The following is a 15,307-nucleotide window of genomic DNA, read 5'->3' as shown; positions in this document are numbered from 1 at the left end:
GCCACAGCAAGAATGTGCCCTCGATGTCCACTGTGGTAAATACAAATCAATGCATCCTTTATTGGCATCCTCCCCTTTTCTTGCTCACGTTCGTATTTCTGAACCAGTGTCTTCTAGAATTCTTTTCCAAATGAACTACTTGCACTGAGATTTTTGTCTCTGGGCCTTCTTTATTTAATAAATAAAACTACTAGATTGACATAGATGACAATCCAATGTGGTGATTCCTGACATTCACTACAACCAATTCATAGGTTATTTTTTAGACTGTAAAAATAGCAGAAACATTGTTATTACTTACCTTTATTTGCAAAATAACTAAAATTTTAAGATTAAATTGTTATCTGGTAGACCATGCTGTTCTCTGAGAGAATATCGGTTCTTAGCTTGATGGATTTACATGGCGGTAATGGTAATGGCCTCACAGTCTACAGATGAAGCAGTAGCAGGTTTCAGGTGGCTGATGATGAGTTTTTTCTGGATATATTAAATTTGAGGTGCTTAAGTGAAGGTAAGCCAGTATGCAGTTGGATGTATCATTTTAAAGCTCCAAAAAGAGATGTGGTCAACAAAATTTAGAATAAGATCTCTTTTTCAACAGTCTTTTTATTGCTACCCTTATGTCTTTGTTCCTTAATGTATAGATGACAGGATTTAAGGCAGGGGTGATAGCAAAGTCAACAATGAACAGATTTTTATCAAGTGATGATGGAGGAGAAGGTGAGGCATAAAGAACCATGCATGGAGTGAAAAACAAAAAAACTACAGTGATGTGAGCTGACAACGTGACAAATGCCTTGGATAAGTCTCCTGAGGAACGCTTCCAGACAGTGATCAAAATGAAAACATAGGAAAGGATTAGCAAGATGAACGTGCCCATGGTCATGAAGCCACTGTTGGCAGTAACAATAAACTCATACTTGGCTCTATCTGTGCATGCAAGTCTTATAATCTTTGGAAAGTCACAATAAAAGCTGTCTACTTTCTTAGGGCCACAAAAAGGCAAGTTTATAACAAAAGCAAATTGAAACATAGCATGGACCACCCCAATTACCCAGCCAGCGATTACAAATGAAACACATATTTTAGGGTTCATGATTTTCAAATAATGAAGAGGCTTACAGATTGCTGCACATCTATCAAAAGCCATGGCCATGAGTAACACCATTTCCACTCCTCCCATGATGTGGATGAAACATATCTGTGTCATACAACTTCGAAAAGAAATTACATTGTATTCATTTAAAAGGTCTGAGATTATTTTGGGGACTGTGGTAGAGGAAAGACCCACATCAATGAGGGACAGGTTAGCCAGCAAGAAGTACATAGGGGACTGTAAGCGAGAATCAAAAATTACCAAAACCAAAATGAAGAGATTTCCCAGGATGACCCCTAAATAAAGCAAAAAACATATCAAAATGAGAAAAAGTTTTTTCTCTGTAGAACAAGAAAGAGCCAGTAACACAAGCTCAGTGACCACAGAAGCATTTAGTCCACCCATGGACTGGGACAGAAGTGATGATTTTCAAGTGACCTGAGGATAAAAATGGAAAAGAATAAATGTCATTGAAACAAATGGATTCTCTATTTTTGCTGCTAATTAAGTTAGATATAATTGGAAGTAGAAAAATGAAGAATATTGAAGAGATAAGATGAACAACAAATTTATTATGTAAAGGACTCCTTGAGGAAAATATATGTGACTATAAATTTTTACATATGGAGTCAAAAGGGGCACTTAATTTTCATCCCAAAGTTAAACTCTTTCTTCTTTCTCTAAAATATTCCTGGATCATTTCCCTTACCACTTCTCTAGGTATTCTTCCACAACATGAATCCTGTCTTTTACGTCACATGACTATTAATACTTCTGCGCTAGTTTTATATTCTTTTACCAATTCCTGTCTGAGCCCATTAATATTCTCTCACTTCACTAGGCTAATAGAGATCACCCAGGTCAAAAGTACTGGAACACATCCCATTACTCTCTATCTTGGGCTTAAAAAATTTAAATGGAACTCAGGTGCACAGGATTTAGACATTACAATAATTGATTTATGACATACCATCTCTGGTCCATTTTTAAGTAATAGATTGATAGTCAATGAAAAATAAATTATTGAATACCTGATAGTAAAGAAAAGTAAATATAATAATGATAATCAAAGATACCAATTGGTAAATAACCAATGATAATAGTCACAGATAACATTTATTTAGTGCCTCCTACATTCAGGACATTGAGTCAGCCCATCTGAATGACTCCATAGGTAGGTGCAATTGTATTATGCCTATTTTACAAATGAAGGAACTGAGGCTCAGAAAAATGAAACGGAAGAGCTAAGACTTGTATCCAGAGCCATAGGGCTTCAGAATGCATGCTCCTAACCATGGCACCGTGCTCTTCAAGGCCACCATCTCCAAGTATACTCTAGATCTCTCCAAGGATGTTAATGCATCAATTAACCTTTCTCCATCTTCAACTTTTCACTTCTCTTGATCTGTGAATCAAGAGAATCTTGATAGAATCTCTCCTTTCAAAAATCAAATCTATCAAGGATGAAGGGTGAAGGTTCCTTTTTCCTTTCTCCCTTAAACTCTTAACAGGTAAGTAATTTTATTTTAATTTATACATTCCATTTATTGAACAAGCCAAAATAATCTAGCTTTCACTCTAGAAAATCATTTTAGAGAAGTTATCAGGGATACAGCACACAATTTTCTACATATGAAAATATCACATGCAATAATCACTTTTTAGTCATTGTTTTATTTATTCTCCAAGTTTGATACTACTGACCCTGTCTTTATTTTCAAATTTATTTTGCCACTGATTGCTAAATATGTTGCCTATCCCAAAAGCTCTTCCATCCCCATTTCCTACTAAGGGATCACCTAACTGATTATGTATTTGGTAGAGATCTCTCAATTTGGAGGGATGATAGGCCCCTATTCTAGCCCCAGGATGTCACATGATCATCTAATTTCACTTGGCCATGATTGGTTTAAGAAGGGCATGTAATATAGACATGAGTAATGAGTCGTAGAACAATGTCTTCTGTGAAAGATTTTCTTTCCCAGATTAACATACAAAACTTCATTTGGAGAAGGCTCTTTTCCTGGTCCTTTATTCCTGCATTAAGTATTAATGTGATGCCTGGATGTGCAACAACCATGAGCTCTTTTTTTTTTTTTTTAAGTAAACACATTAGCTTTAATACAATTAGTACATAATAAAAATTAAAAGAAAAGATTAATTCAAGTAGAAAAACTGATTAAAGTATGCTCACTAAAGGTCCTGTTATCAGCATTTTTATTCAGTTTAGTCTCTGCTAGAATATAAATACATAACAGTATGTCTTTTCTTGTCAAGGGTAGACTTTTACATAACTAAAATTTGTGGCTAACAGTTTATATAACAAAAGAAAAGCTAAATCTGTAAATTATCAGAAAAGAAGCAAGGATATAGGAAAATAATACATTTATATAAATTACAAAGGACAGTTACAATGAAACTCCATTAGTTTCCTCTCAACCCAATTTTACAAAATGAAGCTCTTTAAGAGCTCACCTATATATTAAAATGATAATGTGAAAAGATAGAAAAAGAACCCTGGGTTTCAAAGGTCTTTAACTGATGCCAGCAAAGTTCTACCTTCTGAAATTTGTAATTTGAGAAAAATAAACCCAGTTTGTCTCAGAGATTGTAAATAAGGCTTTGGGGGTTGCAGCTGCATTCCTGATATTTGCATAACAGCACTCTTAACTTTTCTCCTACATTTCAGACTTTTTTGTGTCTTTCACTAATAAATGTGTTCTTTTGTCCTACTTACCCTCCGATTGTTGATGTAGCTCAGGAGTCTATTTTATATCTTTCTTTTTTCATCCAAATATGTTTCATTGTTTTAACTATCTGTGTCTATAGTCTTGGACTTTAGCTTAATATATCCAAAACTGTACTAGAGCACATAAATGGACAACCACAAATAGTTCAAAGTTAAAATATCTAAGACTGATCTTATTATTTTATCATCTATTTTAATCCCTTAGGAAACGTTATGACTATTATCCCAGACGCCTAATTCAGGAATCTATGTGGCACTCTTGTCTTCTCTTTCACATTATATCCCAAATGGACAGTTGTGCCTCCTGAATATTTCTCAGATTTGTTTCCTTTTATTCATTTCCACTGTGAGTTCTTCATGTTTATGTACATTCTCATGTTGACAACTGAAAAAACTCCTGAATGAACCCTGTCTCCAATCTTACCTAATTTCAATGTATTCTGTACTCTGATTTCAGATCTGTCTAAAGATAAAATATGATCATATTACTCTCATTTTAACTTTTAGTTTTATCAAAAAGAATATTTTAAATTCATTGTATATCACACAAGACTCTATGAAGTGGACACTATAGTTACTACATTTTTTCACGTCTTCTGCTCCTGTATATGCTCTTGCCTGCATTATTCCTGGTCACTAGAAAGTGGAACCATCACTGGCTTTAAGGCCTGATAGACTTCAGCTGCCATTCCACTCTGTCAGCTACTTCAGAGCCATATAAACTTGGGCAAGGTACTAAATGATGCTGATAAGGTTTCTTTGTTTACAAAATGAGAGAAGTAGAACTTACTTCTCTTGATACTGCATTTGTGATAGGACAGGCAAAACTATGGGTACAAGTGTTACTTCCCTTTCCTTTTATCCTTCAAGACACGGATCAAATATCACCACCTCCTGAGATATTCATTGAAGACCACAAGCAAATACTTTCTTTCAATGAACTATTGTTCTAACATGCATATTTTAATTATAATTAGAGTATACTATACTTTCTGTATGCTACTGCTTCATTTTCTACTATGATCTCTTTAAGAAAAGGAGCTTCTAGTGAACTTTGTGTACTCCAATGCTTACCACAATTTCCAGCACAATGTATGCACTAATACATAGTTTTCACTAACATTAATAATAGAAAGCTTAAAAAGATATGTTATGCAAAATAAGCGTCCTAGAAGCCCCTGACGGGGATCTCTGCCAAGTGACCTTGGGGATTGAACTTGCTAATACCTGCACAGGGGTAAGGAAACAGAAGGAAATCTGGAAGTCAGTGACTCTCCTGTTTTACGACTGTCTGCTCAGAGCGATCTTGGCATCCCACATTTTCAGTTAAATCTTAAATCTAATGAAATAAAACTAGAAAAAAAGGTTTTTTAAAAATATTTTTGCCTCAAACTACATGTGTAAAGGCACTACAAAATATCCAGTGTTTCTCAAATTACAGTTGAGTACTAACATAAAGCATTTTATAAAAATATTGCAGAACAGGAGACTATCACCAGACATTTGGAAAGGCTCAGTAATTCAAAAGAACACCATAGTTTTCATAATGAAAGCCCCTACAAAAGCTGTTACATTAACAAGGAAGAGAATGTTTAAATATACTTGAATTTATGACCCAAGATTTTTTGATGGATGTGATTAAATAAGCACAAAATTAAGATAAATTAACATGAAAAAATATATACAATACTTAAGTTTCAAAAAATTATAAAACACTGAATGTAAATATGTATGTGGAAATATTTAGATGTTACACAACAATATGTTGTGTTTTGGGAATTTTTAGATGACTATATTTTTTCTAAATATTAACTCATTTTCTATATTTTTACAAATAATATGTATGGATTAAAGGTCTTTAAAAAAATTTCCAACTTTTATTTTAAGTTCAGTGGTACATGTGCAGGCTGCGCAGGTTTGTTACGTAGGTAAACATGTGCCATGGTGCTTTGCTGCACAGACCATCCTGCCACTCGTGTCTTAAGTCCAGCATCCACTAGCTATTCTTCCTGATCAGTCCCTCCTCCCACCCACTGCCCTTTGACAGGCCCCAGTGTGTGTAGTTCCCCCCACATGTGTCCATGTGTTCTCCTGATTTTTTAATTTTTAAAGAAATTTTTAAATTAGTGGAGGGAATAAGAAAAATGATATGAGTAATTTCATAAACAGTAGTATAAAGTACTGGCTAACATCGCAGATTCTGGGGCCGGACTACCTGGTTTTGAGTCTCCATCTCCCAGATTTATGAGCTATGTGTCCTTGGGCGAGTTGCTTCACTTCTCTGTCCCTCAATTTCCTCATCTGTAAAATAGGAATAATAATAGTACTTACCTCATAGCGATATTAAATGAGTTCATATCTGGTAAATATTTGAGCATGCCTGGCACATAGGTATTCAATAAGTATTTTAAAAAGTAATTATGATTTTTTAAAAACATGGTCATTCAGTTCTGTGCAAACATAGAGATAGTTTGGTCTGCTGGATTGTGCTCAGTTGAAATAGCCAAGACTTAGACATAACCTTTTATTTTAATGATTCTAGTTTTAGAAATAAAAAAGATAGGAAAATGATGACTTTTTTTTTTTTTAAAGATGGGGTCTCAGTTTCTTGCCCAGTCTGGAGTGCAGTGGTACCAACACAGCTAACTGCATCATCCGTCTCCTGGGCTCAAGTGGTCCTCCCGCCTCAGCCTTTGGAGTAGCTGAGACTATAGGCACTCGGCACCACACCTGCCATATATATGTTAGCAGAGATGTGGTCTCACTATGTTGCCTAGGCTGGTCTCAAACTCCTGGGCTCAAGTGATCCTCCCACGTAGGCCTCTCAAAGTACTGAAATTATAGGTGTGAGCACTGCATCCAGCAGAAAATGAGGACTCTCTACATATCGATTTAATAAAGATAAAGGCTCTCCGAAGAGAAAGTTATCCCATGATACCGCAGAAAATATGAAAATGAGACCGGAAGGATATAAAACAATGTGAGTGACAGTCATTCAAATAAAGAACGCCACCACCACCAAAAACAAACAAACAAAAAAACTGTGCATAAAAAGAGTAAAAGTGATCTGGGAGCACGAAGAATAAAAAGGAGCAGGAGAAATGTGCCCAGTTGCTGGGGATTTAAAGAGCAGGTTTCCTAAATACCTGCCCAGGCTCAGTGTTCACTCAGCAGCAGCTTCAGGATATGGAGACACACAGAAAGGTTAGCACCACCTTTCCCTAAGACAAAAACTTATAAATAGTTCTGACCGTGAGGAAATCAGTTAGCAGGGCTTGGTGGTAAGACTGGATGTAGTCCATAATTGCTTGTAATGGAAACCAAGCCTCCTGTGTACATTATCTTTCCCAAGGGTACATTATCACATTTTGTAGAAAAGAATTATGGGGAAGTTGAGCAGCTTAGTGTGATAAGTGATTTTGTGCTCTGTTAATTTACATTGTTGAGAAATAATGAATGGATATTTGAACAAATCATGGGAGTTCCAAAAGTAGTGCAAAATCAGACTGGGAAAATTTCACTTGGCATTTTTTCACGGCTTTATGCAAGTTTAATTTATATATTGTAAATTTCACCCATTTTAAGTGCACAGTTAATTCAATGATTTTAAGCAAATTTATGGAGTTGTTTAACATTGCAATTCAATTTTAGAACATATCTATCACCCTAAAGTGATCCTTTGTGCCTGTTTGTAGTTAATCCTCACTCTCAATCCCAGACTCAGACAATAAGCAATTTATTTCTTGTCTGTATATATTTGCCTTTTCAGGATACATCAGATAAAGGGAATTATACAATATGTAGCCTTTTGTGACTGGGCTTGTTTCACCTAACATACCATTTTTGCCATTCTTCTGTCTGGTAACATGTATCACCTGTTTATTCCTTTTAATTGCTGAAGAGTATCCCCTTATATGTCACATTTCATTTATCCATTTACCTGGTGATGGACATTTGGATTACTGACAGTTTGGGCTGATTACGAATAATTCTGCTGTGACTATTCCTGTTCAAGATTTTGTGTAAATAAATGTTTTAGTTTTTCTTAGGTATGCCTAGTAATAGAATTGCTGGGTCATAGGGTAAATTTATGTTTAGCTTTTTAAGAAACTGCTAACCTGTTTTCCAAGTGGCTGCACCATTTCACATTCCAGACAGCACTGTGTGTGATTTCCAATTTCTTGAACCCCATCAACACTTGTTATTGCTCATCTTTTGATTGTAAGCATTCTGGCTGTTGTGAAGTGATACCTCATTTTGGTTGTGATTTGCAATTCTCTAATAACATGACGTCAAACACTTTTTTCTTGTACTTACTGGCCATTCTCATATCTTCTTTGGAGGAATGTATATTAAAATCTTCTGCTCATTTAAAAATTTGATTGTTGTCTTCTGCATTGTAGCAGTTCTTTATATATTCTTCATATATGTTTTTTCAGATATAAAATTTGAAAATATTTTCTCTAACTCTGACTTTTCCTCTCACTTTATTGATGTGATAGAAACTTTCGAATCACAAATGTTTCTACTTTTGATGTAGTCCATGTTATAAAAATTTTAATGCTTTATTCTTTTGGTGTCTCATCTAAGAATTCTATGCCTAACTCATGGTCAAATTTCTTTTTTATTATTATACTTTAATGTGCACAACGTGCAGGTTTGTTACATATGTATCCATGTGCACTGTTGGTTTGCTGCACCCATTAACTCGTCATTTAGCATTAGGTATATCTCCTAATGCTGTCCCTCCCCCCTCCCCCCACCCCACAACAGTCCCCAGTGTGTGATGTTCCCCTTCCTGTGTCCATGTGTTCTCATTGTTCAATTCCCACCTGTGAGTGAGAACACGCAGTGTTTGATTTTTTGTTCTTGCGATGGTTTCCTGAGAATGATGGTTTCCAGCTTCATCCATGTCCCTACAAAGGAAATGAACTCATCCTTTTTTATGGCTGCATAGTATTCCATGGTGTATATGTGCCACATTTTCTTTATCCAGTCTATTGTTGTTGGACATTTGGCTTAGTTCCAAGTCTTTGCTATTGTGAGTAGTGCCGCAATCAACATACGTGTGCATGTGTCTTTACAGCAGCATGATTTATACTTCTCTGGGTATAAATCCCAGTAATGGGATTGCTGGGTCAAATGGTATTTCTAGTTCTAGATCCCTGAGGAATTGCCACACTGACTTCCACAATGGTTGAACTAGTTGACTGTCCCACCAACAGTGTAAAAGTGTTCCTATTTCTCCACATCCTCTCCAGCACCTGTTGTTTCCTGACTTTTTAATGATTGCCATTCTAACTGGTGTGAGATGGTATCTCACTGTGATTTTGATTTGCATTTCTCTGATGGCCAGTGATGATGAGCATTTTTTCATGTGTTTTTTGGCTGCATAAATGTCTTCTTTTGAGAAGTGTCTGTTCATGTCCTTTGCCCACTTTTTGATGGGGTTGTTTTTTTTTTCTTGTAAATTTGTTTGAGTTCATTGTAGATTCTGGATATTAGCCCTTTGTCAGATGAGTAGGCTGCAAAAATTTTCTCCCATTCTGTAGGTTGCCTGTTCACTCTGATGGTAGTTTCTTTTGCTGTGCAGAAGCTCTTCAGTTTAATGAGATCCCATTTGACAATTTTGGCTTTTGTTGCCATTGCTTTTGGTGTTTTAGACATGAAGTCCTTGCCCATGCCTATGTCCTGAATGGTATTGCCTAGGTTTTCTTCTAGGGTTTTTATGGTTTTAGGTCTAACATGTAAGTCTTTAATCCATCTTGAATTAATTTTTGTGTAAGGTGTAAGGAAAGGGTCCAGTTTCATTTTTCTGCATATGGCTAGCCAGTTTTCCCAGCACCATTTATTAAACAGGGAATCCTCTCCCCATTGCTTGTTTTTATCAGGTTTGTTGAAGATCAGATGGTTGTAGATGTATGGTATTATTTCCAAAGCCTCTGTTCTGTTCCATTGGTCTATATATCTGTTTTGGCACCAGTACCATGCTGTTTTGGTTACTGTAGCCTTGTGGTATAGTTTGAAGTCAGGTAGCGTGATGCCTGCGGCTTTGTTCTTTTTGCTTAGGATTGACTTTGCTACATGGGCTCTTCTTTGGTTCCATATGAAGTTTAAAATAGTTTTTTTTTTTCTAATTCTGTGAAGAAAGTTAATGGTAGCTTAATGGGGATAGCACTGAATCTATAAATTACTTTGGGCAGTATGGCCATTTTCATGACACTGATTCTTCCTATTCATGAGTATGGAATGTTTTCCCATTGGTCTGTAACCTCCCTTATTTTTTTTTTTATTTATTTTTTTGAAACAGCCTTGGTCTTTCACCCAGGCTGGAGTACAGTGGCATGATCTCAGTTCAATGCAACCTCTGCCTCCCAGGTTCAAGTGATTCTCCTGCCTCAGCCTCCTGAGTAGCTGGGACAACAGGCACATGCCACTATGCCCAGCTAAATTTTGTATCTTTAGTAGAGACGGGTTTTCACCATGTTGGCCAGGATGGTCTCGATCTCTTGACCTCATGATCTGCCTGCCTCGGCCTCCCAAAGTGGGATTACAGGTGTGAGCCACCATGCCCAGCCATCTTCTCTTATTTGTTTGAGCAGTGGTTTGTAGTTCTCCTTGAAGAGGTCCTGCACATCTCTTGTAAGTTGTATTCCTAGATATTTTATTCTCTTTGTAGCAATTGTGAATGGGAGTTCACTCATGAGTTGGCTCTCTATTTGCCTATTATTGGGGTACAGGAATGCTTGAGATTTTTGCACATTGATTTTGTATCCTGAGACTTTGGTTGCTTATCAGCTTAAGGAATTTTTGGGCTGAGATGATGGGATTTTCTAAATATACAATCATGTCATCTGCAAACAGAGACAATTTGACTTCCTCTCTTTCTATTTGAATACACTTTGTTTCTTTCTCTTGCCTGATTGTCCTGGCCAGAACTTCCAGTACTATGTTGAATAGGAGTGGTGAGAGAGGGCATCTTTGTCTTACGCCAGTTTTCAAAGGGAATTCTTCCAGCTTTTGCCCATTCAGTATGATATTGGCTATGAATTTCTTATAAATAGCTCTTATTATTTTGAGATATATTCCATCAATGCCTAGTTTATTTAGTGTTTTTAGCATGAAGGGGTGTTGAATTTTGTCAAAGGCCTTTTCTGCATCTATTGAGATAATCATGTGGTTTTTGTCTTTGGTTCTGTTTATATGCTGGATTACATTTATTGATTTGTGTATGTTGAACCAGCCTTGCATCCCAGGGATGAAGCCGACTTGATTGTGGTGGATAAGCTTTGTGATGTGCTGATGGATTTGGTTTGCCAGTATTTTATTGAGGATTTTTGCATCGATGTTCATCAGGGGTATTGGCCTAACATTTTCTTTTTTGTTGTGTCTCTGCCAGGTTTTGGTATCAGGATGATGCTGGCCTCATAAAATGAGTTAGGGAGGATTCCCTCTTTTTCTATTGTTTGGAATAGTTTCAGAAGGAATGGTACCAGCTCCTCTTTTTACCTCTGGTAGAATTCAGCTGTGATTCCATCTGACCCTGGGCTTTTATTGGTTGGTAGGCTGTTAATTACTGCATCAATTTCAGAACTTGTTATTGGTCTATTCAGGGATTCGACTTCTTCCTGGTTTAGTCTTGGGAGGGTGTATATATCCAGAAATTTATCCATTCCTTCTATATTTTCTAGCTTATTTGTGTAGAGGTGTTTATAGTATTCTCTGATGGTAGTTTGTGTTTCTGTAGGATCAGTGGTGATATCCCCTTTATCATTTCTTATTGTGTCCATTTGATTCCTTCTCTCTCTTCTTCTTCATTAGTCTAGCTAGTGGTCTATCTATTTTGTTAATTTTTTTCTAGAAACCACCTCCTGGATTCTTTGATTTTTTTTAAGGATTTTTTGTGTCTCAGTCTCCTTCAGTTTTGCTCTGATCTTAGTTATTTCTTGTCTGCTGCTAGCTTTTGAATTTGTTTGCTTTTGTTTCTCTAGTTCTTTTCATTGTGATGTTAGGGTGTGGATTTTAGATCTTTCCCACTTTCTCCTGTGGGCATTTAGTGCTATAAATTTCCCTCTAAACACTGCTTTAGCTGTGTCCCAGAGATCCTGGCATGTTGTTTCTTTGTTCTCATTGGTTTCAAAGAACTTATTTATTTCTACCTTAATTTCGTTATTTACCCAGTAGTTATTCAGGAGCCAGTTGTTCAGTTTCCATGTAGCTGTGCAGTTTTGAGTGAGTTTCTTAATCCTGAGTTCTAATTTGATTGCACTGTGGTCTGAGAGACAGTTTGTTATGATTTACATTCTTTTGCATTTGTTGAGGAGTATGTTACTTCCAATTATTTGGTCGATTTTAGAATAAGTGTTATGTGGTGCTGAGAAGAATGTATATTCTGTTGATTTGGGGTGGAGAGTTCTGTAGATGTCTATTAGGTCTGCTTGTTCCAGAGGTAGGTTCAAGTCCTGAATATCCTTGTTAATTTTCTGTCTCATTGATCGGTCTAATATTGACAGTGGGGTGTTAAAGTCTCCCACTATTATTGTGCGTGAGTCCAAGTGTCTTTCTAGGTCTCTGTGAACTTGCTTTATGAATTTGGGTGTTCCTGTATTGGGCACATACATATTTAGAATAGATAGCTCTTCTTGTTGCATTGATCCCTTTACCATTATGTAACGCCCTTCTTTGTCTTTTTTGATCTTTGTTGCTTTAAGTCTGTTTTATCAGAGTCTGGGATTGCAACCCCTACTTTTTTTGCTTTCCATTTGCTTGGTAAATATTCCTTCTTCCCTTTATTTTGAGCCTATGTGTGTCTTTGCATGTGAAATGGGTCTCCTGAATACAGCACACTGATGAGTGTTAACACTTTATCCAGAAAACTCCTGCAGCTAGCTCACTGTCTGCCCAAACAGCTGCCCAGTTTTGTGCTTGAAATCCAGTGCCTTGGTGGTATAGGCACAAGAGGGAATCTCCTGGTCTGCGGGTTGCAAAAACTGTGGAAAAATACGGTATCTGGGCTGGATAGCACAGTCCCTCGTGGCTTCCCTTGGCTAGAGGAGGGAGGTCTCCAGCCCCTTGCACTTCCTGGGTGAAGTGACACCCCACACTGCTTTTGCTTGCCCTCTGTGGGCTGCACCCACTGCCTAACCAGTCTCAATTAGATGAATTGGGTACCTCAGTTGGAAATGCAGAAATCACTCGACTTCTGCGTTGGTCTCTCTGGGAGCTGCAGGCCAGAGTGGTTCCTATTCAGCCATCTTACCAGATACCCCTATAACTATATAGTTCTGTATTGAAACTAAGATTCCTGCTACAGCAGAAGTCATATGACTTTTATTGGTGGCAGGTGATGGACAGCTGTGCTAGCTGAAACTATGGGCTGGTCACTCACTTGCTGAACCATCTCAATGGTTGAATAACCACCTTGGACTTCTGGTTTTTGTAAACATTGTTGAAAATAGAGAAACAGAAATGTTTCAGGTAACAGAATTATCTATGCTCACTTACCAGTTAATATTATTTAAATTAAGAGGAAAAAGTTTAATTTACACTTTTCTAGGAAATACAGTGAGATTAGGAGGCTGTCCTTTGTTTTTACTGGTGATGGTTCATTACTGTTAGCACCAGAAAGTCTCCCTGGTAGCTTGTCTCTGGCTTCCTAAAATGCACACAGAATATTTTACATGAGACAGACTGGATATACCAAGGATTAATGCATTCTTTAAAAATGACAAAATACTCCAAATACTTTGCCCTTCAAATGAGACAATTCTAAATCAGGAGTCTATATAATCTCCTAAAGGGTAGTGGTAGACTTGCATCCCAGTTATGTTTATCAGCATAAGCATCCCTCATTTCCTGGTGTCACCTCTCCACTAATGCTTCCAAAAATTAACTTCCAAATAAACTACCTGCACTCAAAGTTTGTCTTTGGGTCTTCTTCTGAGGGAACCAAACCTAAGTAAGCAAGTAGAGCTGCTGGTCCTGTGTACATAACCATTCCATATGATGATTCCTGACATTCACCAGAGCAAGTTTGCAGTTATTTATAAACTTTTAGGAAGCAGAAGGGATGTCATCTATCTTTTCTTATGTTCAAATAATCAAAAGTTAAATCATAAAAATCATTTATAGATACTGCTACTGTCTGCTAAAGTAACACATATCATGGTAGATTCACATTCCACTGCATTCCCATAGTGGTAAGAGCAATGATTAAATGCTCTGTAGGAGCAGTAGACACATGGTCAGTAAGTAAATGACATGTCTAGTTGGCCAGTTTTAATGGCAGCTACCTAAATGAAGATGTCCAACAGGCAGGCAAAATGTACATTTTTAGAGGTACAGCAAAATCTGTCATAATGCCTATTGGCTCAACCTTTGTGTGACTACTTCATATCTTTATTCCTTAATGTATAGATGATAGGATTCGAGGCAGGGTTACAGCAAAGTCAGCAATGAACACGTATTTGTCACTTGAAGATGTGGGGGAAAGGCCACACATAGAGAAACGTGCATGGCGTTAAAAAAACAAACATACAAACAATCACAGTGATGTGAGCTGACAACATAACAAGTGCCTTGGATAAGTCTCCTGAAGAACGCTTCCAGAGAGCGACGAAGATGAAGATATAAGAACAGATTAGCAAGAAGAAGTTGCCCATGCTCCTGAAGCCACTGTTGGCGCAACAAGTAACTCAATTGTGGCTCTATTTATGCATGCAAGTTTTATGATCCTGGGAAAGTCACAATAAAAGCTGTCTACTATATTAGGACTACAAAAAGGCAAGTTTATAACAAAAGCAAATTGGGACATGGCATGGATAAGCCGAGTAACCCAGACAGTGACTACTAGTGAAACATACTTCAAATGCCATGGCTGTGAGCAACACCATCGCTACCCCTCCCATGATGTGGATGCAGCATATCTGTGTCATACAACCTTGGAAAGAAATTACATTTGAAAGGTCTGAGATCATCTTGGGGATTGTGGTGGTGGAAAGGCCCACATCAATGAGGGAGAGATTGGAAAGCAGGAAGTACATAGGAGAATGTAAATGAGAATCGGCGATTACTAAAAATACAATGAAGAGATTTCTCAGGATGATTCCTAAATAGAGCATGGAGAATATCAATATAAGAAAAATTTTGGTTTCCCAAGAACTAGAGAGTCCGAGCAGCACAAACTCAGAAACCAAGGAGTCGTCGTGTCCATCCATTGACTTGAGTATAGGAGCTGATTTTCAAACCACCCAAGAATAGAAAATGATGAAAAGTCAGAATCAGTGGTGCTAAAGTGTATTCTCTTTTATTTTATTTTATTTTATTTTATTTTACACGTGTGTTTTTTGTTTGTACAATTAATTTTAGAGGTCAAATGCACAGATTGAGGTTATTTGCCATGTTTGGCTCATAACACATTATTATCTTAGTGCGTGGATGGACCTTGATAACCATAAATTATG

The 15,307-nt window shown here is 37.0% G+C and overlaps 1 protein-coding gene and 1 pseudogene across 1 annotated transcript; both read right to left on the bottom strand.

Annotated features, from left to right (window-relative positions):
* Positions 1–445: 445 nt before the first annotated feature.
* Positions 446–1,501, bottom strand: LOC129481976 (olfactory receptor 4F21-like). The gene has a single exon (XM_055277029.2). It carries the CDS (start codon positions 1,499–1,501, stop codon positions 566–568), a length of 936 nt encoding a protein of 311 aa, XP_055133004.2. The 3' UTR covers positions 446–565.
* Positions 1,502–14,230: 12,729 nt separating this feature from the next.
* Positions 14,231–15,061, bottom strand: LOC129481932 (olfactory receptor 4F21-like; annotated as a pseudogene).
* Positions 15,062–15,307: the final 246 nt, after the last annotated feature.

Source organism: Symphalangus syndactylus, chromosome 5 (assembly GCF_028878055.3).
Source record: "Symphalangus syndactylus isolate Jambi chromosome 5, NHGRI_mSymSyn1-v2.1_pri, whole genome shotgun sequence".
NCBI lineage: Eukaryota > Metazoa > Chordata > Mammalia > Primates > Hylobatidae > Symphalangus > Symphalangus syndactylus.
The sequence above is the reverse complement of the archived record's forward strand: the minus strand, read 5'-3'. Positions and strand labels throughout refer to the sequence as shown.

Excerpts from the sequence above, each read along its gene's own strand:
- LOC129481976 (XM_055277029.2), bottom strand. The coding sequence starts at position 1,501 with ATGGGTGGACTAAATGCTTCTGTGGTCACTGAGCTTGTGTTACTGGCT.